The sequence below is a fragment of the Gasterosteus aculeatus genome, chromosome 8, assembly GCF_964276395.1.
Source record: "Gasterosteus aculeatus chromosome 8, fGasAcu3.hap1.1, whole genome shotgun sequence".
Taxonomy (NCBI): Eukaryota; Metazoa; Chordata; class Actinopteri; order Perciformes; family Gasterosteidae; genus Gasterosteus; species Gasterosteus aculeatus.
The window spans coordinates 13,878,203-13,903,080 of NC_135695.1; the positions used below are offsets into that span (position 1 = coordinate 13,878,203).

Here is a 24,878-nt window from a genome sequence, read left to right on the forward strand (position 1 = left end):
GGGTTGGCGTCACCTTTTATCAGTGGAGGACACGGCTGCCTACTGATAAACAAATCTGAAAATAGTCCCACTGATGACAGGTAGGAATCATTAGGGGGTGTTTCTGTATGTGTTTCTAGCTTTGGGAAACATTCTCACCATTGTGATCACATTTTCTCACCAGGAATGTAATAAATATTCAAAAGTATATATATGAGCACACAACAAAGACATTGAATATGAATTGAAAGCATTACGGTGTTTTAACATTGCTGCTTTTTACCTGCAGGGCATCCATTAAACATTAAACCATGTTTCTCCTACTCAATTTGCTATGACAGTTTTGTTGCAGATTCATTTGATTTAAGTTGCCAACGTTTCCTTTTTTGTATTCTAGCCTTGATAACAATACAATCGCTTTCCAACTTGTTTTAATACAGATATTGTAAACTGTGGATTTAACTGTTTTCCTGCATGATGTAAAGGCGCAGCTGAAGGAACCGTTTAGTCATAAACCAAATAGGGATCTCCTGCGTGTTATAAATGCCGAAGTAGCTGTTTGATGATTTTCCAAATCACTGAGCCCCATCCCGAGTCCTTATCCACAGCTTGTTTGGATAGATGGCAGCGGCTTCCTCTCTGTCGCCGCTACACATGGACACAGCAGCGGCGTGGCTGCAGCTCGGGGGGTTACTTGGCCACCTGGCTGCAAGTGCGTCAGTCGGACATGTGCGGCCTGCTTCCTCGCATTGTGCTGCTGCTCAGGCCTCGGGGGGACGGCATGTGAGGAATTAGAAAAGCGGTACATCAATCCTGCAGCCTTTACGTATCAGCGGGAAGTCGACCGAGCATCTATGTGGGCCCGGCTCCGTGTTAACATCCTGTCACAGGACCTTGATTTTAGTTACTGTCACTGTAAGTCTAAGTAGTGCATCAGTTTGAAGACAGTCATTTCACACAGCGTAGATTTGGACCTGTCGTGCTGGAGAAAGCCCAGATGTCACTAATAAAGGACATTAAGGATTTAATGTGAACCCAATCATGACTCTCGGTGGAATTGGTCAATCATTCTCTTTATTATTCACACCAATATTTGAGGGTCAGCACTGCCGTCACCCACGGAGCGGAAGGTTACGTTGCAATCAGTCACTCATGCAACACCCCTTGGGTAAACAAATTTGAGTACTTTGGAAACCTCCCATTCACCCACAGCACTTGCACTGCCCGTTTTTGAGAAAATAGTAGAATAGCGGGCGTCTAAAAAAGCTCTCTTTGAAGAGTGTGAAACCAGGTTAAAGTCGATAGTATTACACGATTTGCCTCTTCTTTTTTGACACACCTTTCTCATTCATTGATTTCACCTTTTCTGACTTTCATCAATGATTGCCAAACTGAAAGCAGAGACGCAAAGTTGCCGCAGCAAAGCCCACCAATATCTCCTCACCGTGAAAATATTTCCTGGTTCCACACAGACCACTAACTGCATTGCATCTGTGTGCTGAGAATGAACACCGGTTTGTTTTTTTGCCTTGCACGGATCCAACGGTTCCTCGTGAAGGGGCTTCACCGTCCATGTCGTCCATGAAGAGTGGCGTAAACTGGCTAGCTTGTACCCAGTGGCAATGGTCTTGGAGCAGATCTTACACTATGTCTTGATGATCACTATTCATGCGGATTTTAATTGAAAACTCCAGCATGTCAGAACATTTGGGAGGTGAGTTGCAGAGTGCGACATAGCTTTCAGTTTACAAAATGACATGAGAGCAGCAATCTCTTACGAGCATGTAACCCTGGGTGGTCACAACACAACAGGCAGTAATTGCGCAACAGGAAGTGTTTTATGATCCAAGATTGCGGTGCAGCTCTGAACGGTAGCCAATCGGGATGTAGCACCGAGCTCAAACTGCATCAGCAAGGGTTAACGAGTTGAGAAATTCAAACAACCAAGAAAAAACATGTCACATTTAAAACAACAAACCGTACCAAAATGAATTACTATCAAATTGCTTGATAATAGAAATGCACCGGTACAAGTTTACTGCTGGAAAACGTTCACAAAGTTGTTTTTAGTCTGATGTAGGGATTTCTGTAATAACAATAAACACTTTTAAATATTACAAACAACAACAAAAAACAGACGACACGTCTTTCTCCAAGCACATCCTGAAGCATAAGTTAAACAAGAGCAGCAACTCTGATATGAAATGATGCCTTATATTTGAAGCAAAGCCTGTACAATTATTCGTTCATATGGATTGATATTTTCAACCAGTCAAAATTATAAATATACAGTACGTAGTGAAAAGCTAAGATTTCCGATTCATTTAATCAAGATGACAACTAAAAAAACAATGTTTTAATATCTGTACAATAAATTCAAAGACAAAAGAGTTGTTTCCCTTCACGATTTCCAATGCAATATCCTATGGGATATTAACAGAAAATCTCTCTGTCTAGTTCTGTCAGAAAACCTGAACCATTCCTTCATGAGTAAAACCAGGGAAAAACATTTTGACATAAATAAAAATATTGTGGATTTATCACCTAACACTTAACACATTCTGCCAAGTTAAATTACACGCTTCTTGTCTTTTTTCTTTATAGCTGGAGGATGTTGGTTGGACGGCTGGCGGTTGTGGTTATTGTCCATATCATGTTCCAGGAAAAGTCTGTGCTGAAGCCAAATGGGGGGTACAATGCTTTGCATTGTTTGAGCCCCTTCTCGCTGCTGCTGGTCCTCGACCATCTCTGTCGCCCTGACCCTGTTCACAACGTCAGCGGATGATGTTACAGGAAGCTAGATGCCCCCGGGAAGATAGCGCTCTTCCATGGGGATAGCTCCCTCTTCACCTCCGGTTTGACGGGCTGCCTGAAGGAGGGAGGGCTGTGGGGTTGGGGGAGAGGAGATGGTAAAGAACAGTTCAGACTGCGCTCTCAACATGGCTAGCAGCTACCAGTGCTAGCAGCCACCAGTGCTAGCATCCACCAGTGCTAACCGCCACCAGTGCTAGCAGCCACCAGTTCTAGCTGTTACCAGTGCTAGCAGCTACCAGTGCTAACCGCCACCAGTGCTAACAGCCACCAGTGCTAACAGCCACCAGTGCTAACAGCTACCAGTGCTAGCTTGTGAACTGTTGAAACAACAGTGACAACGGAGCTAACATTGTTCACATATGCAAGGTGGGGTGGTGTTGTTAATGATAATAAGCACACCGCAGAGCGGTGGCCATTAGCAAACCAGATGGACACGCAAACATGCACTTAAAGGGACATAAAGGCACGCATGAAACTGGGATTACACACACAGAGGGAGGCAACATTATTTCCTTGCCAGGATGACTGTACTGATGACTCTACTGTATCGTTACATGTTACGTTTGTTTGCTGGGATATTCATATTCTATATGCCTGATATAGAACCTTTGAGACGTATAAAATACATCAACTTGAAAAAAAGTAATTTTTTAAGTTGAACTTTTCCTCCCTTCAGCTAACGAATCTAAAAAACGCACATTCCTCATATTCAAACACTGTTTGACAGTAAAACTATCTTTTTTAATTCATTTAAGTAGCTACATGTTGATAATGTGTCCTCATTTAGCTTTACACAGAGGCATTTCTCTTTAAGATTGGTTTAAAATGACTGTTATATTCTGTTATATTCTTCCCTTCCTATTTGGGAGAAAAGAAAACCTGATTTCCTCATCACATTTCTTTCACTCAAGGCCAAAGTGACAGTCCAAAGAGACACTGCAGCACGGCAACATAACAGGGAACTGTCATCATGTGACGTCCGCCTTGTCAACAGGACTCGGGAAGGATAATGCCGTCTTTCTCCGTCCTCTCAACGTGGCGAGGCAGTGGCAGCTCCCCTCCTTGCTTGAGCTGGCTGAGTGGGTGGTCAGCTAGAAAAAAACACCTCCTCTATCTTTCTTTCTAAAGGAGTGTCTCTGTCAGTCACAACGGATGTGTTTACCAAAAGGGGGTTCTGTTGCAGCATGTGGTTTGGCCTGCCTGCAGCCCGACTCGGCCAAGCTGAAAACATTAGTCAGAATACCGCCTGACAGTCCGAAGAAACTGCATCAAAGTGAGAAAAAAAATATTGAAAAGGCTCAAAGTTTCAAGAAAAGAGAAAAACTGCAGCGAGCTAGCAAGGCGCACACACATAAGCTAAAGATGCTCCGAATAAAAGTGTACTTATTTTGTTTGCCCTGTCATGTGCGCCTGCATATTGGCCTTTAAGTGGAGCTACAATTAAGTGACTCCCATAAAAATCGATAAATATCTGACACTTGCCAGACCTTGTGAGTACAACACACACACACACAGGAGGATGTGCGGGCTTGGACAAACCATTAGGCCCTATTACCGGCTTCATGGTAAGGGCACCCCGCGTAAGAGCCGGAGGTAATCGCTTATCAAATGCAGTTAAGACGCATGAGAGCATGGGGAGATGCAATCACCCCAACTAAGAGCACCGCAGCAGCGGTTCAGGCCCTCTTCACTGCAGTGACTCAAGTTCTAAGTTTAAGATGTGGAGATAACCACTAATACATGTGGCCAGATAAAAATTCATTTTCTGCTTTTTTTCATAAAAGTCATATATGTACTGGTAACAAAAACAAAAACAAGAATGATAGAACTATAATTCTATGTGAAACTACTGAATCACTGAAGTTGTGTGATCCATGTGAACATGATTAGTCTTCTCATAGTATATTCCACTTTCGTCTTCATTCATGTCAGTTTATCTTCAAAGGAAACAGGAAAATTCAAAATATATCTCGGATTTTAAACCGGTGAGACCGGCAGAGAGTTTCATTCTGATCGGGAATACGTTATACAGGCACATGACATCTTTCATACCCCCTAAATGTTAGTGAACAACTCGGCCTGTTATCGATTAATGTCTACATCTATTTCCTGTAATGTCCTGTAGAGTCCAGCCAGAAACAACATGTCGTCACCGACTGGCGGGCACGTGCTTACTTCCACTTCGTTGTCCCCTTTCACCCGTGGCGCTCGCGGAGCCCGGCCGGCTGCTCTGCTGAGGCTCCGAGTGGGAGAACTGGGGGGCCAGCGGCGGGCCTCGAGCCCGGTGAGCGCCCACGCTCTGGCCGGGTGCCGCGTCGGGTGTGCGGGGAGTCTTGGGCTGGCTTGTGAATGCAGGAAGATAATCACTGGCAATGACAGGAAGAGGAGAGGGAGACAGAGACGGAATAGATCATAATTTCTTTTGAAAAATAGTAAATATAATTTATATATTGATGGCTAGTTTGAGAAAGACAGCCTTCTGAGAAACAACGGTATTCTGTTATCTGACGGGCTACTCGGTAGCGGTGGGACAACAGAGCCGCGAACAGCTCTGATTTCATTGAAGGTTTGATTGCATCGGATTCTTGTCGTTCCTGGGTACAACATCAACCTTGCACAAGCCTTTGACACTTGATAGCATCCATTTAACTTGTTTCAGTCGATCGCCTCCACTTACGGGGAAAGTGTGCCGGATTATTTTGCCAATACTTCTACTAAATACTACCAAAGATACCCAGTGTGGTTGTCCATACCGTACAGACCTCATAAATGTATGCATGTATTGTGCAACTCTATATGTCTAATATGTCTTGGAACATCCAGCTATTTTTAACATTAGAATTGCAGTCTCTAGCTTCAAGGACAAGGCAAAATATTTCTGGATGATGAAAAAATATCGATAGTGTGTGTTCGTTGAGATTCTCAGTGCGGCTTGAATCTCAAATAGTGACAAAACAAAACATGCATCTTCTCTTCCATACATGTTTTGTTCAGCTTAGACATGCTGTTAAACATTACACCGATTTACTTACACTTCATAGTTGCATCCTTTTATGAAAATGACTGTTTGCCAGCTACTGCGTATTGGGTTATAAAATGATTAGCTTTGGAAAAAGGCCCCATTGTGTTACTGAAACTATAACAAATGGACTTTGTAACATGTCTGCTCATGTCTTCATCTGACAGGAGCCGAATGGCCCCCGTAATGTGTCCCCATAACAGATGGATGGATTTCATTCAGCTCTTTCTGCCCACAGTAGCCGTATTCGCTGCCACCTAGCAACCAGTGTTGATTAGAAACTGTATTGTGTTACCTTAAATATGTTTAAAGCATAGCTCCTCCCACTCCCGCAAAGAAGGGAATTAAAAAGCAAACACCAAAATGTAGATCCTCTCTTTTAAAATTTGCCAAATTGCTGTGTTGCTTCGATTCCATTCACCTAAACATCAATGACTTTTTGACTTTAACAACACGTTAAATCTCTTCTTGGTATAAAAGTCTCGCCTCCAAGCGCGGGTGAATTGAGGAAACTGACGTCCGTATTGTCGAGTTGTTTTATGGAGTGAGGGGGTGATAAATGAAGCCGTTTCCGAGGACACATTACTCTTGAGGCGTAATTCAGGACTCACGTTCCTCTGGGATTTAAAGGAGCAGAGAGGGTGGGGAGGTTGGATTGAATGGGTCTCTTTGTGGGACCTGCTCGTTTAAACGCATGTCACAGACTCACAGACCAGCTTGGCGGTGCTTAGTCACAGAACAATGTGGAACAACACTCGCTCTGATTCTGATTCCACCGACACACAAATACACTGACACACATTTCAGGTTTTCACAGGAAACTCATCTGACTCACGCGGTTTATACCCGTTTGCATCATTCTTTTACAGTCTGCTATGTCTCTTTTAATGGTAGTTGCTCCTAAACAAATGATTGTATGGACTCACAACCATAACGTTTTATTGATTTACTGTTTCATTGTGCAACTTACCACTTTCTGATCTCGGTGTATAGGTATGAACATGGAATGATGCTCAAGTTGAAAAACTATGGCCACCCTTCGATTGCAGACCCATGAATGCAACAGTCCCTTCTTGCGTACGTGTGTGATTAGCATTTGTGTGTGTTCACCTGGCCGACTGTCCGTTGTGTTCCTCCTGGGAACAACTTTTTCTGGATTGCCCTTCGAATGGCCCGTCCAACTCTGACTCCTGGGACAACCGGCCGCACTCTGAGTCTGAGAGGAGGGGGGGTGTTAGAGCTTCATCACGCTACCTTCAGAAGCATATCATGAAGCATAACTTAAATAAAAAACACTTAACAGAGCTGGACTGTGATGGACATATGTATGACCACTATGGAACACATGAGCATAGAGTACATGGAAATGTATAATATACATTATAGAGAATAGGACGTAGCCACAAGGTCTTTATCGCTTATCTCGTCCTTGGCCAGTAGACGCCAGGCATCACAACAAATAGTTCCACATAAGCTAAATAAAAAGCAGCAGGTGAAATCAAATGTTTCACAAATATGTATAAAGTATGAGCAACCCTTTGAGGCGGGGGGGGGTAAATAACATCATTCACCCACCGACACTGTGGCGTAGGGAGTCAGCAGTGCTGGGGCGACTGCCGGAGCGCGTAGGAGGTCGGGAGTAGTATCGAGAAGGAGGCAGGGTTCCTTCCTCGCTCTTCTGTCCGCTGAAGGGGAATTCCCTGTCCCTGTTACGCTCAACCGCTGGACCGTCGGACCGATAATCCCTAAGCATGACACGAACGACAACGCTCAGGTTATGCATCCGGATTTCCATGTTATATGTATCACATCTTCAAACTTTGGTGCCACTTGGCTTTCCTGACCTTCATTGGTGCTCCCTGTTCATGGTTCTGGTTCTATGGCGTTATATGTAAACTCGCTACATGAATAAAGGTTAGCAGCACGGTTGGTTCTCTTTAGTAAATGACTAAACCAGCATATCAAGGACTTCCTTTAAGTTGACGCTCCCTTACCTCTGGTCGATCCCTTACAACTTACATATCCATTATCCTGAAATAAGACTTTCTTTAATCCCTGAAGACTGGATTACGTGGAAAGCAGCTCCAGTTGCAATCTCCTCCTGCTCACTCAATCGTTACCATCAATGAACAATTCAGCTTGGCTTTCGTGAGGTATAAGGGCAAAATGTATTTGAAAACCCTTCTGGCTTTGACCTGCTGCATTAGTTTTAATAGATGCGATTTAGACGGTCTGCGTGTGTTTTTAACTCACACAACGTTGAAATGGCGGTGAGAGCTCGGCGTGACGGGCCGTTGTAGGGGTTCATCGGTACTCTGTTGGGACAGAGGGGTTGACTTCCTCTTCACTTTCCCCAAGTTGGTCATAATCTACGTAACACAAGCAAACGGCAATGTATATAAAAGTTATACATCAGTGTTCATTAATGTAGTTGCCATCTCTAAAATAAGAGACATGGTGTCATGTAGAGGCTAAACGCAGAATGTGTTCGCGGACAGCAAACTGGGGCAATAGGATGCATTTTCTCTCCCAGCTCTCCATGTGTGTCCAACACGGGCCCGTGTGGAGATGCCCAATATGAAGGTCATTGTTAAGCCTGTAAAAGGGTGTCAGCGTCTGTTGGCTCCTCCGCCTTATTATGCTCAGTTTATGGGTCTTTAAAAAAAAAACATGGTTTTTAATGCATGGGGAGGAGTGTGAGTGTGTTTAACTCTTACTCCCAGGTACTCTGTAGTTAGCAGACTCTCCCCAGACGCTTCCCTGGGCTGTGGTTGGAGGACTTCTTCTGCATCGAGGTCTGGCTCCGTTAGGTCTTCCTATCATAAGACAACGGCAATAGATCAGATCAAAATGACATCGTCTGTGGTGAGTGTTTCGGTAAAATGCAAAAGATGAAGGTCACCGAAGACGATGCAAATCAAATGTTTGCAACTTTTATGAGAAGTCTCCTGCCACAAACAGATTACAGGAAATATTCTGAAGTGTGTGGATTGCTGTGACTGAGAAGTTTTGGTGGTCTCAAATTTACTTTTTCACAATAACGTGGATGTGAGTCTACGAACGGGTGTAACACAATACTTGGCATCAAGGCGCCAACAAGAGACCAGTGTAGTCTGCACTTGCTGCGGACATATATATATATCAGTCCAACCCTATAGCCACGGTAAATGGATAGCAGCTACAAAATACCACATCCGAGATCAGAGGCAATGGAACAAGGGCACTCGCACTCAAGGAATTCTTATACCATGACAAGGGGAATGGGGTGTGGGGGGAGGGGGAAGCACACACACTGCACACACTACACACACACACTTAGGAAACTCCATCCTCTCCCACTTAAAACTTAATACCACATGCCTTATCTTGATAACCCAGTTTCCCCCCTCACTTTTATCTTTAGAGCAACTGATTTGCTTGTTAATTTCATCCTATTTCCACTATATCCACTTTATATTTTCCTTAGTATTTTTCCTTGGATTTTAATTGCTTTAGTTTCTCTAATTGCTTTATTATTTCTACTCTTGTATTCTGTTTCTTGATGACTAGGATTTGCTGCCATTTTCAGTTGTCCATATTGTAAATCAGTTGTATTTTCAAGGTAAAATAAAAGGTTGAATAATATGGAGATAGCTATATAACATGACAGTGTAAAGCAATAACATATGCATCTTTAGTGGGTTTAGAGCAGGATTTACATCATCGTCGTCCTCATCTTCCTCATCATCTGACTCTGGTCCCTCTTCATCCGCTGGTTGGAACACAGGCAGAACATAAGAATTAAACAAGTCAATCAATTTTCCAAAAACAGCTTATTATTTTGTAAAAATACTTTATCATTGTTTATACAGTGTAAATGATTAATTGTAACAACTAGGGATAACACATTATACGCCAAAAGCCGATAAACTTTATACTTAAGAAGATGTCCAATCACCTGATATGTAAAGCAGTTCTTAACCGTAGATGTTATGAATAATGCCAATAACACCAGCGGCACCAAATTCTAGACCAACAAGCCGACGCGTACTGTATGCACACACATTCTTAGTAAAACAATACATCAATTGTAGCAGTGGATTTTACTTGACTAACCTGAGTTTAGCTGTTTAATGATGAAACCGATCTGTCTGTTGAGGTCTGGGTTCTCCTCCTTGCTGTAGCAGTGGAGAATCTCCTCCACACTCTGCACAAGTGGGAGGCAAACACATGACCCATGAATGTACAACGTAACTTTAACGCTAAAAGACGATCAAGACCCATTTGTCATAGGTGTTGAGGCTGAAATAAGATGTTGGTTGGACAGGATGGGCTCAGCAAACACTCTCCAGCTCACCAATACGTCAGTGCAACGGCGTATGACTGTGAACACCTGCAGTTTCCCCTCCACTGGTTGTGCGGAGACGCCAGGAGAGAAATGCAGAGCAAAAACACAACTGGATCTGTTTGCTCAAAGCGGGTGGGCACATTTCTGCTTTCTTACCATCTCTTTTGCTTCCTGTCGCACAGACGGTATACACAGGATACTGTACAGAGCTCCGTTCACATATGGTCGAATCTGAGAAAGCAAAATGACACACGCACACACACACACACACACACACACACACACACACACACACACACACACACACACAGCCTCTATCATAATGATGATCAAATGGACAGCTTGTTTGAACGTACAGCAGCAAGGGCGTATAGATATAAAGAGCAAAGAGCTCCTATGCAGTTGATCCAAATACAAATATATTTTATAGACATACTATATTTCATGTATAACAGTAATAAGTTGTGGGCAGCTTTTTTTGCAACATTGAAAGAAGCCAGTGTAATTTAATGGCATCCCGGGTTGTCGTCTCGGGTAACAATGGTATTTCAACAGACTAAGTAGTGGTGAAGCTGAATATGAAAGTTGTTAACTCGTGAGGTGCTGCAAACTAAACACTCTCTCTCGGGGTGCGCTTTCTGAATTTGTGAGGGTGAGAGGGTACATATGCTTTGCGCGTGGCGTCTACGTTCTTCGACCTCCATGAGTGTGTCGCCCGCTCACATTACATCTATTTTGTATTTAATAGTGTCGACGGATGTGTTTGTCACCTCGTGGTTCTCATGTCCAAGGACGTCAGTTAGAACCTTTAACACATGCCTGGCATTTTCTGCACACTTCCTTTTTCCTGTGCAAACACAGCCATCCACACACACACACACACACACACACACACACACACACACACACACACACACACACGGTTTGGTAAAAGATAAGATAACATTTTGTTTAGATTAATGCTGCCTTCCAACCCGATCATTTTTTCCACTGCATATTCAACCACTGATACTATAGAAGAAAAAAAATACATAAAACTGAAGGAAATACTGAGAAAGTGGAGAGTAGATTTGTTGATGTTGTGTGTGCATTGATGGGGGAGTAACATGAATAAAGACACACTCTGGATGTGATGTGAGAGGAAATACGTACAAAGGAGAGTGTTTATAAGAAGCTGTAAAAGCAAAAATGTGAAATGCAGGAGCAAAAAAATAAAAGGCCTGTCTGACCATCACAATCCAAAAGGAACAAAGTCAGACGGATGATTGATAAAAAAAAGTTATTAACTGATTTAGTCCCAAATAAATCTACCCTATAGTATTTTGGACATCATAATGGGATGTACAGACAAAACATCCAGCTAAATACTAAAACGGTTGGGTTATTCAACTATATTCCTCTATACTCATATCTCTGTTCCCGATCTACCTGCCTTTACCTTTTGTCCGCAGACACAGGTTCAGGAGCAGAGCGGCAGCATACTGCAGGGTGTAGTCACTCAGGCAGTCTGAGTCCTGCAGCTCATCCACCAGCCAGTCAATCAGATTGGCTGCTATCATGGCAGTCTGCTGGCTCCTCCTACCAAGGAATGATGATAAATTAACGACTGTTTGTTGTGTTTGCCAGCTACTGTGTATTGGGTTGTAGAAATGATTGGCTTTGGAAAAATGCCTCATTGTGTTACTGAAACTTCAAGGAATGGACTTTGTCACATGTCTGCTCATCAGACAGGAGCCGACTGACTCACATCCTGTGGAGAAATGGGTCCTCATAAACTTTCTTTTTCTTTTTATTTACCTGAGGCTGAGCTTCTGCAGGGCCACCAGCACATTCTCTCTCGTCAGAGAGTCTTTTTCCTCCGTCCTGAGCGCCTCCATCAGAGGTTTTAGAAGAACGGGGATTTGGGAGAGGTAAACCCGGCCTGAAAGCATTTAAACAGTATGAAATGAAATATCACAAGGCAATAAATTGCTAGTAGTGGCTTCAGTAATGAAATAACAGAATGAATTCAAGGTTGAGCTGCGAATGAAGACAACCCCAGGAACTGACTGCTGGTACAAGGGGATCGTTAGCAGTTTCAAACCCTGGAAAGTTACACTAAATACCATTGAGGTCTTCTGTGAATCTATATCTCCAAATGCATCCAGTCAGATGATGACTCATGTTGCAAAGAAATAATAATTCTTGAGCACTTACCTTCTGCTAAGGAAGCAAACGCATTGATGAGACGAGCCATGTATTGCCGGACAATCTCGTTCTTCGATCTCATCAATTGAAGCAAAGTTTTCTGTGGAAACACACAAAATGTGAGTTGGATCAGAGTGCTAGGAAATGCAAATGCATCGATGACACGAGATACTGCTGCTGCCGGGTAAAAGCGGGAAATATTAACTTATGAGCAGGTCTAACGTGCGGTAGCGGCAGACATGCTCACCCAGAGAAGGTTATTGCATCGCATTTGTATTTCATTGTGCCTTTGCAAGCAGTTTGTCACTTAATACGACACACATTATAATAAAAATAATAATAATGTAATATACAGTAAAGTTTGCAGGGCAATGGCAGTTACCAGTGTACTGGGAAAACATGGGCCATCATCAATCAAAGACGCATTTTATCTGATTATAAGAATTTGACACCCTTCAACTGTTATTAGGGCTCTTACAGTAAGCGCCTCAAGTGTCATTTATGGGATAGATCGGAGCACCTCGGTGGGGACAGAGGCCAGGACGGGCCAACGGACAAGGAGTTATGTTCACCTTTCGCTCCGATGGAGAACAGACACAGAGATGCCTACCATAGCGATGCTACGTGTATGGGTGTTAATTAAACATGCCCCAGTACGATGGCATGAACAATTGCGGTCCTAAAATCTCACTTGTTTTGTGCTGTAGCGCTCCAGCAGGTCGTTGCTGATGAAGGCCTGAAGTACTGTGTCTCTCTGTTCACCGGGGAGCGAGCGAGTCAGTCTCTGAAATGACGTGAGAGAAACAACAATGCAGACTCAGAAGAGGAGACACGCAAAGGCAACATGACTGGTGCTTGTTAACTGCTGTGTGGCAAAGAATGAAAAAAAATACAGATTGATGCAACACAGCGTGGAATCTGTCAAAATCGAAAACCTTCGCTGGCTTGACAAAGGATAACAAATGTGGCAACACGTGGAAATGTTAAGAATTGCTCAGTTTAACTTGATAACTGACAACTGAACTTGTAAAGTAGAGTACTAATATCCAGTAAACAAGAATATGAATGCGTACCCAGCGCAGCGCCTGGAGCAGCAGGCACTTGAGTCGGTCTGGGCCCTGGACCAGGTCTTTCTTCAGCTTCTCGTAGTCCAGCGAGGGCAGCATTGGCACCTCCCTGGACTTCCTGCAGATTAACAAAAAAAGAGGAGTCAGCCATGTTTTTACCATGGCAGTTTTCCAGCTAAATACAGTACATCCGAAGTTTCCAATTTGAGACTTACTGTGGCGCAATGGATGCTCGTAGCATGGAGGAGGCCTGCGTGCGACAGCAGAATCGGGAAAAGAAGACGAGGAGGAGTAGAGCTTATTTTACAATTTTCGACTGCATTTGTCCCGTTCGTCATTTGAAATGTGGAAAACACCAGTCCATGCGGCCGTACATTTGTTTCATCATCCTTACTTCCTGGTCCTCCTACTTACCCGGTGTTACCCTCTTACCACATTCAAGTCGGCTACTGTTGAGTTTGGGTTATTTTTTTGGACATGCATACATCATGCTTCTGGCACATGCTGATTCCCCACACATACAGGTGTGATTTTAGGCCCCATCGCACCATGCAGTCAGTGTCAAGTGGAATAAGATAATTCGGCAATTTAAAAGTACCAGAGAGGGAAAGTTAGTGTGTGACAGACATCCCATTTTGTTACACCTCAGTGTACATGTAGTGTGTTGCTGGTTTAGAGGAAAGGAAATTAGCGTTAGAAAAAGGGGTTAAATAACTAAATTAGGTCAGGCTGCGGTATCAGGGGGACTCGATTGTTTTGGTTTTGCTGTGCAGCGAGAAATTTGTGAGTGAAGGAGAACAACCGTTACTCAAGTTTCCTTCTCAAGTTGCCTTTGTTGTAAAAAACTTTCCGTATACCGGTGGAATGTCAACATGTTGAGACATTTAACACCGGAGGGTCCGGACCCACTATGGCCTGATTTAAGAGATGACCGTATATCAATGGAATCAATATTCTCCAGTTGTGTCTATTAACAACAAAGAGACCTATATTGCATGTAGAAACAAGCAAATTAGTGAATCGTTTCCATATTTTTAATGCCACATATCTATAGCAAATTGTAAATTGGCTTATTTGATGAAATTGCACATTGTTTCTTGTTCTTCTGCGTTTGTATCCCTATGGTTGAATGCACTCATTGTGATGACGCGTTGGATAAAAGCGTCAGCCAAATGACATGTAATAATAATGTAATAAGAACGGTGCCTTTAACCTAAATCATATGAGCGACAGGAGGTGAAACTTTATCAGAGCTTTTCTCTAAAAAACAACAAACCAACTTCAATTTCAAGGCCACCTCTGACAGTGCATGACTCACACACGCTATGCCTTTAGTCTCTTCTCTCGCTCAGCATGCTTTCTCTCCAATGACCCTGATATGACAGTGGGGGATGCCGAAGGCCACCCATTGTTCTTTTTTTTTTCTTCAAGTGATTGACTCTCAGCTTGATACAGATTTCTTCATTCCCCCCAGCAGCTGAATAAACCAGAGTGGAGTAAAACGAAATCTGTGAAAGCCATAACAATATTATGAAGGCATTAAAAAAGTGTCATAATCAGCATTTGGAGATATGTTGTGAGAAAGGGAACAGCTGCTTGCTCGTGTGTGGGCAAATAAGACTCTCAGCTCTCATAAAAGAAAGATAAAGGACTAATTACATGATGTTAGATGCTTCTACTTTTTTTCTTTTTGTGTATACAGCGGTTAAAGGCTGGACCTGACGTTCCATGGAAGTTAACTAAATAAAGAAATATTATATATTATTTCATTTATTTTATCATTAGTCTTAATATTGATTATGTAAGATGCATCTGCACCTGTGTTTTAGTTGTCAAACAGAGTGCTGTAATTTAACAATCTCTGTGTGAAAGAAGTGCTTTCAGCTCAAAGCTCCTTGAAAAACCTATATTATTAAACAAATAGTTTGGGGATAAAACTGAAACTGATCATATTTACCCTCAATAGGGGACATCCAATAGGGGAGAGTTGAGAGGCTGAAGAAACCTTTTTCTAAGTTGAGGTTTTAACTAGAATCTGACAAACAAAATCAAATATCACTTAAAACAAGAATAATCTAATAGGAACAAAGGGGAAATAACAGGGATCAAAAAGGCCAAGACGGGTCTACAAGTGAAGGAAAGAGAGGCAGACACGAGGAAAAGGAGGGGACGAGGAGGAGAAAGAAGAGACACGACGAGGCATAAGCAAGATGACAAGTGGGTACCTGAGTGATGACAGGATGTAAAGATGAAAACATATTAAACTTACATAGCCATCGTCAAAGGGACTCATAGAGTAATATCCCTTTGTGGACAAAAGCATAACACACGGAAAAACACAAACACACAGAAAGAAGTTGTTCAGTTCAAAACAGAGAGCTCAACACCACAATGGAGGCCACTGACGGGAAGCGGGATGGTCGAGGCGTGGTTAAGCGCGGACAGGATTTGGTGTTTCATTTGAATATGTCTCGTCCACCGTTGGGATGGGATCAATGCGTATAGTTTCCATTCAAACCACTTTCACAGCTGAACACCAAAAGCGGTGGATAAACTTGACATTTTGGGAGCTACAGTCACTCTTTTTACTGCATTTAGAATTGCGGCATGCACACAAGCCTTCAGAATGTACGTGTGTACCAAAGCCACTCCAGGATATAAACGAAACAATGACGACGTGGCTTACAGTTGGCTGTACAACGTCAGAATAACCTTCTTTTCAAAATCCTCTTCAAACAAAGGGGCAACTGGACCGATGTCTGCTACGTAAAGCCCCCGGCAGACTCTTCCCCACACTAGTGTGGGGGTGTGAGACGAGCAAAGGGGGGGAAAAGGGAGGCGTCTGTGTGCTCTCACTCACGGTGCCAGGTCTGGTGAAGTCAGTGCTCTGCACCGCACTCTGTCTCATCTGGCTGCTGAACAGGCGAACAAACACACTCTGCAGGTACTCGGGGGAGATCTGCAAAAAAACACACAGGGCCCCCCCCCCCAAGCTTTAAGACGCAGCGTTTGTGGGCAGAGGGAGGGCAGGGTGGCCGTTTCCACGTCTCAGTTTAAAAGCTTTGACGTGTGGTAGCCAAGAGCACACGTGTGCATATTCATAATACTGAAAACAGCCTGCATACACAAAACCCTTTTGGTTGTTCTTTGTTTACAGTATGTGTGTGTGTGGGTCTCTTTCTGCGAGCGTTAAGCTGACCTACCATTTTTCCACTGACTGTGGCCTCCAAAGAGTCGACCAGCTCGGCGCTGATTCCAATAAGGTTGTGATAGTCGGCCTGCATCTTGTGTAACTTGCGCACGTAGCTTGCGATGCGCCGGTCCGATTCGATCAGTTGGAGGTGCAACTGCTGCATGGCCTCTGGGAGGTTGTGCGCGCACACACACACACAGACACGGTAAAAAGGTCAAAGTGTTAAATGTGTCATCTGAGGATTGAAATGAAAGTAGGTGGGTGCTCATTATCTTTCCAAATGATGTGAGCCAGTCAAAACTTTTGGTTTGCTCCATCTTCAAGAGAACATTCAGTCATGTATTAATCTCTATCAACCTCAAATAATACAACTTAATCAGTCACGGGTCAGTCATTAATCTTTATCTGGAATATTAGTCCACCACTGTTAGTTAATAAGCCAGTGTGGTCTTACTCATGGCCTTTGTTCATTTCCCGAACACATTAAAAGGATCTGAGCGGGAAGTAAAAGTAAAAAAATGACAGCACCCACTCAATGAATCATTAAGAGACGTGCCCGGCCTAACACAAGTTGTTTTAGTCTGTGTAGTTGGTCTCCGAATCATCACATAACAGATAGAATATAATAAAAACACAGATTTTATAATTGCGATACACTACCAAAAGTTGATGGGAGGGATAGTTACCTTTAGTACTCCCTCCCTCCTTCTGCATTGTTTGCTGTTAAAGAGTCTGCTCGAGCATTCAATTGAACACCAGTCAAACATCACTGTATTTGTTTCCTGATCCAAAGATACATGCAATACAATCTCCTGCTTATGCTTGACTGGACGTAGACTGAGGACACAATATGTCAAACATCATGTTAGAAGGAGGCAGATTTGTCCTAAAAGAAAAATAAACATTTACTTAAGATATAGCTAATCCATTTTATGGTGTGAAAATAAGTTATTGTATAGAATCAACAGAAGTTTGTTTTAATGGGAGCGATGGATCGTTTTCAAAAAAGGGCCCGGGGCCAACGCCCTTGTGTTGGCAAACACAGTGACCACAGAGTGCATTTACACGTACGTCAGCAAGTGTATGCGCGCGACCAACAGTGGCTTTCATCTGAGTATTAATATTTTTTTTACAAATGTTAGATCACACCGGACCATTATTTGTCATTAATTAATATGCAGATTTTCTTTGGTCAGCTCTTGGTCGGATAGGCGCATTGTTCATCTGTCTGTTTTGATCATTTGATCAGCAGGGAACGGGTTCTATTTTCATGGTATAGTTTTCATGCGTGTAGGAGGAAAGTCGACCCGTCGGCTTTCCAGTACAAGCAACAACCCTTGTTATCATTCACTGGCCTTTCTATTTTGAAGGTTGAGAGTCTGAGTTACAGTCAGGCCTCACTCGAACGCAGCCATTTAGAAATGCACATCCGACAGGATTTGTCTCCAGCATTAGAAACAACCAAGTGGCTCTGAATGTTCATTCATTCTTTAGTCACTCACAGCACCGGGCCAACGGCAAATTAAAATGGAAATCACACTTGTGTGAAAATGGCTGTTGTGAAAAGAGCCTACTCCTATATTAGTGTGCTCATCCCATACGTCTACACACCTTTTATCTTATATTATTACAATTCGGCAGCTGCATGAAGAGTTAACCACTCATTTTAAACTAGTCATGCATAGCCAGACCAATCTCCACACTTTAGCGTGGTTTTAGCAGTGTCAGCAAGATACCAATGACAAAAATATCTAACGCAATGACCCTACAAGTGAATAGAAAAGGCCACTACAGCTATTTAGCTCCTATTAAAAATACATAACGGTGTTTAAATTTGCACACATGTGTTAGATTTTCTAGTCAAATCCCGCCACTGAGAACAGCATAGGCATCCAACTAAAAGAAAATTTCACAGCAACGACGTGTGGGCGAGTCCCAATGGAGGATACATATAAGCTCAGCAGCCTTGGGGTGTTGGACGGCTTCAGTGTCCCGGACAGAAATGGCTCCAGCTTATCCTTCAACTGTGGTATCCAGGAATCCTACATGTACAGAGTGTAGGATGAGAGAAAATGTGGTTATGTTCATTCTTTCGCTTGTGGTAAGGACTTTGTGAGGTCATGTTAAGGTCATGTTAATCATGAAGCCGGCACTGGCTAATAATAGTGCAGGAATTGCTAGTTAGCAACTAACATGTTAATGTTAAATAATTAAGCAGTGACACCTGGAAAAGGTCTTTGAAGGAGGGGTGGACAGTTGGGTCGGGAACGAAGGGCAAGGCGTAATAAGGGAGAAACTCTGCTGTCTGACTCAGTGCTGCTCCCCGAGTCTCCAGGTAGCGTTTAAAGCGGGAAATCCTCTCCTCAAATTCAGCTCGGTCCTGGAGAAAGATTTTCAAAACGAACAGATATATTTCTAGTCAATTACAAGACGTCAGCTTATCACATCATTTGAAACATTTCCTCGGACGCATACACCCATTCTCTTAGATTGGATTGTTTCTCTCACCACTGAAAACAAAAAGAGCTGCTATATTTATAAAAATACTCAAACCAAATAAGTGGCAGGCATTTTATAGAAGATAGAAACGTCAGACAGCCCAGCGAGGGCGAGCCGATAGCACAGCTTAGTGGACATTTGGAAGAAGACCGCATAATGCTACTCAGCTGATGGCTTGTGACATCATTTGATTCGTAATGCTCTACTAACTAAACTAATATTTTTTTAATGGATCTACATACGTGTCTCCCCGGGTGCCTCCTCAGTGGGTAGATAGTGAAGTGGATGTGAAGGTAAAACTCAAGGCTCTGGGCTTCGGTGTCTGTGTCTTTTATCTCAGAGGGAATGTTCTCCGTCCACAGTTCAAAGAACACTTTTGGATCTCCATCATCAAAGGAACTAAGAAGGTCTTTCTAGAAAAGACAGTTACAAAAGATAGCTGTTGGGAAAAGGTACGTGAGCGAGAACAATGGTGCTTTTTGATGGCAACTCGCTTTACATATCACACCATGATAACAAATGAACATGCAGAGAAGGGGCCGGTAACAATAAAGATAAATAAATAGATAAAAAGGTTTAAAAACAAGAAAGCCATTCTTGTCCTATGGATCATATGACTCTTTCCGTAATTTCCACCTCCACAAGTAACACTTGAGGTAACAAAAGGTTAAAAGAATTGTAGGATTTACCTGAATGCTGTGAACCTTTGAGTTTCTGACGGTATTTACGTGAGGTTTGGAGATGAGCTTGCCTTTGCCTTTGCACTCCTTGTCAAAACAGTCAACAGTTTCTTCAAATTCCTGAAACTTAAGGTACTACAAAAGACAGAAACATGCAGTCAACATTGTGTGAGTCAGTAACGCCACCTAACACACATTTCATCACTCAGTTGTAAGTGATGAAATGTAAAGAAAGCGGCCTCCAGTGTGCTGGGCATTGCCTGTGTATATCATGGGGTTATTTTCCGTGGATTTGTATTTGTAGCTATATATTGAGGTGGCATTTTAAGCCAATTTCAGTAATGTCATTATCATTTGGGCTCATGCGGTTTCTCATAGTGCTGTGTGGACATTCAGGAAATGTGAATGTGTTACCTCTTTGATTATCCCTAGAAGATCGGCTTCTGTTGCCAGGATGTCCCCCATCGTGTTTGTCTCCCCGGAACTCATGTGAGTGACCAAAACCTTTCAAGTATCCACTCATTAAATATCTTTAGTATTTCCATCGAGCATTCTGCCTGTGAGGAGAGGACAACGCATGGCGCAATTAAATAATTATATGAAGGTAGCACCCAAAAAAAATGAACATAGCCATTTTATCTGAGTCAACTTCATCTACAAAATCAACGTTTGCCAAAATATGGCAAGCTAGTTGAGTTAACGTTACGTTACTAGGAGACGATCGGTTAACGTTATCTACCGTTAAAGGCAAACACGGCTAGCATCATTCTCACCTTTTGCACACATTCGTGAATATGGGCTGTATGTCGCTTTCAAGGTGTTCGTCCGCGACTACAACTTTTACAATCCATTATAGACAAGGCTCATGGGCTTCGCTGACCATATTGTTCAACTAGCCATTAGTTAGCAACCGTACACAGATAGGACGCTAAAAAAACACCTAGCAACCAAGCGGTTGGAAAAAGCGGACTGGAAAGTAGAGGAAAATGTCGTAAATTACGACACTTTACTGCACAAGCGGAACGTCACTGGATCGGGGTATAAACACGACTTATGTATTAAGCTACAACGTTTATTTCTTGTATGCATTATATTACAGTTTTTTTAGCCATCGACAGTCAAAACGAATACCATTAATTTTAATTTTCAACACCACTCGTTGAATTAAAGCAAGTTCCCATTTTCAACCGGAAGCAGTTTGCGTGTCAGGGGTTGAGCGCATTTCTCCGCGGTACAAATCCTGCAGTCTCTACTCGCACAATATGACTTGTTTCACACGGTAACGTCAATGAATGAAGTTTTACTCAAATAGGTTTCCTAGCACACGCGTTAGAAAACACACCGTCACAGAGAGGAAGTGGGCAACATCTTCTCGTTCACAATATAAATACAAGAACGTCACCTTATTTGAGGTAAGCTTGGGACGCGTGTGCACAACATGCTAAAGCTAACAGCTAGCCGTAGTCAGAAGTTGTAGCGTTTCGTTAGTTAGCCAACGCAAAGACACCGACGCTTGGTCGAATGATCGCTCGCTGTGTTTTGCCGCAAAGTTGTTGAATAAACGCCGAGTTTCAACGTTTAATGATGCAAAGTTAAAATGAATGTTGCTGTTCCGCATGGACAAAACCTAAAGGGGCACATCTTCGTCTGTGTGATTCAACTAATGTTTGTTTTGTGAAGTAGTTTCGTCTCTATTATCGCTATTGCGTTTATTAAGTTAAGCTTCACTTTGCACTGTCTTTTGAGAAGTGTCCAGGATTAAGAAGGAGGCTTTGAGCGTGTAGTCTGGAGATTTACGTTACATTACATTTACGTTACAACCTGTAGTCTTTATGAATCTCGCCATCTTCTTGCTTCTCCGGCAAGACCGCTGTTTTCATTGAACCAAAGCTGCCACAATAATATGCTTTTATGTTTTTTTTCCTTCCCAAGTTTATAGATCAAGACAGAGATGGCTGGAATTTTGTTTGAAGACATCTTTGACGTAAAGGACATTGACCCAGATGGCAAGAAGTTTGACAGAGGTGTGTGAAATTTAAAGATAACGAAAGTGCAGTTGTAACTATATGTTCCAATGGTCCCTGTTTTATATTACTGTACCGGTAAATGTACCAGGTAATCAAACATCAGCCACCTTAATGGGTTTTAGATCTAAAAACCAATGACGTCTAGCAAGTCAACATTGGTATAAGTATAATTAATATTGGTCTTACCTTTTTACTGGGTATCCAGGAACACAAATCAGAATAAATTATTCTCAAGGCTAATCCTACCGCTTTAATTAGTTGGTTTATCTCACTTTTAGCCTTTATTTCTACTTGTATGCATTTTACCTGCTAAGATTATTATTTACATTTGAGCATTTCATGTATTTGGGGTAGTTTTCACTCTAAAACTACCAATGAATTAATCAAAAATCTACTACCCCTTGTATTTTTTCTTTAAAGTATCTCGTCTGCATTGTGAAAGTGAGTCTTTCAAGATGGACCTCATCTTGGATGTGAACATTCAAATCTATCCGGTTGATCTTGGTAAGAAGCAATGTTTTTGCACTATGGTCAGAACCAATCAGATATCTTCCCATTTGCCATATGGGTAAACTTCTTAAATTCAAGCAATTATTCTACTCTACCATAAAGCGATCATAAATGTGTTTGGATGTACTAATTTTACGCCACGATTGCTATATTGTACTCCACTATATTCCACTATATGTGATTAGATAAAAAAGTTAAACAAGCAACCTACTGTACTAAGTAACTGAGGGTGTGAAAGCCCACAATAGAAACTCACTTGCATGTGTCCATTTCATTTAGGTGACAAGTTCAGGCTGGTTATTGCCAGCACGTTATATGAAGATGGAACGCCAGACGACGGAGAATACAATCCTCAGGATGACCGGCCGTCGAGGTAAGAAATTTGCTCTTCATTTATTGATGCATTTAACACTCCAACAGGGTGTAATGCCATCAGTGTGTTGTTGTTTTTCTGTGACTCACCCCTGTGATATACCATTACCATATACTATATGTGTCTTTGTTTACATTTGCAGAGCAGACCAATTTGATTATGTGATGTACGGGAAGGTTTACAAGATTGAGGGCGATGAGACCTCAACAGAAGCAGCGACACGCCTGTGAGTGATGTTTCTCACTTTGACTGAGGCTTCAAGGCTAAGCATAGATTTGTCACTATAATAACTAATGAATAAACCATTGGCATAATAACAAGTAGCATTGGAGTTATTGTTCATGAATTGTTTTTGCAATTATTCCCCAGGAATTAGCAAAGCAGAATTGGATGCAAATTAAAGCCTGAATAATATATTGACGTGCCAGATATTCCATTACATTACGGCATTTAGCTGACGCTTTTATCCAAAGGGACTTTCAATACGTGCATTTCAACCATAAGGATAGTAGTCCTAACAGTTACGTCCTACATTGGAATCAGCATTCGCAACGTTAATCAAGTTTCCTGGATGTGCTCCGTCTTTCAGCTCTGCCTACGTGTCTTTCGGTGGCCTCCTCATGAGGCTGCAAGGAGACGCCAACAACCTGCACGGCTTCGAGGTGGACGCCAGGGTCTACCTGCTCATGAAGAAACTGGCCTTCTAAAGCTCAGCTCTGCTCGCCAACTTCACTGGTTCATCAACCGCAACAGTTGACTTTAAGGTCACAATGAACGGTGTACTGAACATTCGTATTCAAGTCTGCAACACACGGCCATGATCCAAGAGCAGCTCATCCGAGGAGGCTGAAGAAAACCCATTTAGTGTTTTTTACTCATGTAGTTACAAAATGTTTCCTCCAAGGAGATGGACTACGGATTAAAGAACAACTTTAGTCTACTATTGCCTTCTCCATCTGCTGGCAAACTGTAAATAAAGATTTATTTTATACCTAATGATTCCCGCGTGGTCAGTCCCCCCCGTTTGAAGATATATCTCCACCTTTGCCATGTTTATTCTTTTCACTTGACTAACCAACCATGTACCTCAGCATCTTCTTAAGAGCACTTTCAAGCACGTTGAATTTGGTTATATTTGGTCAGTGTTCATTTTTACTGCCTGTGTAGTAGTGGTGAAGAGTTTGTTTTTTTTAATTAAGAAGCAGGCACTCCCAACAAAAATCACTACCTTACAGGGTAAAGGTCTTAACATGGGTTTGTTTTGTAGGAATTGCTATATATAACAACGCCAACTGATATGGGCTCTGCATACATGTATTTCATCTTTCCACCACTTAGTAAAGCTCTGACGTACCTGGTAGATATTTAATCCGGACACAGATTTGAAAAAGTCACATTTAAGGTAACGGAACAGTCGTCACCGTCTCCCAAGAAACGGGGTTCGGATTAACGCTCCATAAATGCTGAGTTACTTGTTCCTAGGGTGTTAAAGAGGATGGGACTTAGAGCATTTAGTTATGAAGTTCCTCTTTTGTGGAACCAGCTTCCACTTTCAGTCCGCGGGGCCGACACAGTCCCCTCATTTAAGAAAAAGCTTGAGACTTTCCTCTGATAACGCTCATAGTTATGGCTGGCTCAGGTTAGTCTGGACCAGCCGTTAAAAAAGCTGCTATGGGCCTAGGCTGCCGGGGGATTTTTTTGGACACACATTACATTACAGGTCATTTAGCTGACGCTTTTATCCAAAGCGACTTACGTTACATTTTTAACCCAAGGCTTTTTCACATTTTGCCCAGGGAGCAATTAAGGGTTAGGTGTTTTGCTCGAGGACACTCCGACATGGGACAGGGAGCTTCTCTCTCCCTTTCTATAAGAATTCACGTCTCATTAATTGAGGTTCTTCTCCAGAGTTTTAGTGCTTTCTCGCCTCGCAGGTTTCCATGAGTAATTGTTTGTTGCTGCCTCCTGCCCCACTAACAACTTCTGCTGCTATCACTATCACTATAAATACTAATCACATTACGATCACTGTTATCATAAAGAGATACCGCCTTGGCTTCTGTCCTGAAGTCTTTGTGCTTTCCCTCCCCACAGGCCTCTGTGGATGGTGGTTGTCCTGCCGTACACCTGGCTCACTACTCTCAATATTTGAATCATTTCTGTCATAGGAATTGTCAATGTTCATTCTGTACACCCGGCATCC

The 24,878-nt window shown here is 42.5% G+C and overlaps 2 protein-coding genes across 3 annotated transcripts; one reads left to right on the top strand and one right to left on the bottom strand.

The window, feature by feature from the left end:
• Positions 1-1,031: 1,031 nt before the first annotated feature.
• armc9 (armadillo repeat containing 9) lies at positions 1,032-20,736 on the bottom strand. Of its 2 annotated transcripts, XM_040184943.2 has the most exons (26): positions 20,539-20,736; positions 20,180-20,322; positions 19,775-19,900; positions 19,328-19,498; positions 18,811-18,966; positions 18,536-18,628; positions 17,273-17,294; positions 16,597-16,754; positions 16,254-16,352; positions 15,663-15,698; positions 13,609-13,643; positions 13,400-13,511; positions 13,018-13,110; positions 12,336-12,426; positions 11,937-12,060; positions 11,578-11,717; positions 10,910-10,986; positions 10,296-10,370; positions 9,908-9,998; positions 9,511-9,563; positions 8,530-8,628; positions 8,066-8,181; positions 7,388-7,557; positions 6,923-7,028; positions 4,969-5,159; positions 1,032-2,863 (listed from the first exon to the last, which is right to left on the bottom strand). In XM_040184943.2, exons 2-26 carry the CDS (start codon positions 20,252-20,254, stop codon positions 2,826-2,828), a joined length of 2,547 nt encoding a protein of 848 aa, XP_040040877.2. In that variant the 5' UTR covers positions 20,255-20,322; positions 20,539-20,736; the 3' UTR covers positions 1,032-2,825. The 2 variants fall into 2 exon arrangements, with proteins under 2 accessions (XP_040040877.2, XP_077964412.1); XM_078108286.1 differs by lacking the exon at positions 15,663-15,698.
• polr2h (RNA polymerase II, I and III subunit H) lies at positions 20,732-23,666 on the top strand. The gene is made up of 6 exons (XM_040184945.2): positions 20,732-21,177; positions 21,698-21,789; positions 22,213-22,296; positions 22,582-22,675; positions 22,818-22,901; positions 23,265-23,666. Exons 2-6 carry the CDS (start codon positions 21,717-21,719, stop codon positions 23,380-23,382), a joined length of 453 nt encoding a protein of 150 aa, XP_040040879.1. The 5' UTR covers positions 20,732-21,177; positions 21,698-21,716; the 3' UTR covers positions 23,383-23,666.
• The last annotated feature ends 1,212 nt before the right edge of the window (positions 23,667-24,878 follow it).

Excerpts from the sequence above, each read along its gene's own strand:
- polr2h (XM_040184945.2), top strand. The coding sequence starts at position 21,717 with ATGGCTGGAATTTTGTTTGAAGACATCTTTGACGTAAAGGACATTGAC. Across the intron at positions 21,790-22,212 it reads TGGCAAGAAGTTTGACAGAG|TATCTCGTCTGCATTGTGAA; the intron begins GTGTGTGAAATT and ends TTTTCTTTAAAG. Across the intron at positions 22,297-22,581 it reads AATCTATCCGGTTGATCTTG|GTGACAAGTTCAGGCTGGTT; the intron begins GTAAGAAGCAAT and ends CATTTCATTTAG.
- armc9 (XM_040184943.2), bottom strand. The coding sequence starts at position 20,254 with ATGAGTTCCGGGGAGACAAACACGATGGGGGACATCCTGGCAACAGAA. Across the intron at positions 9,999-10,295 it reads GACAGGAAGCAAAAGAGATG|AGTGTGGAGGAGATTCTCCA; the intron begins GTAAGAAAGCAG and ends CCACTTGTGCAG. Across the intron at positions 5,160-6,922 it reads CACAACGGACAGTCGGCCAG|TGATTATCTTCCTGCATTCA; the intron begins GTGAACACACAC and ends TGTCATTGCCAG.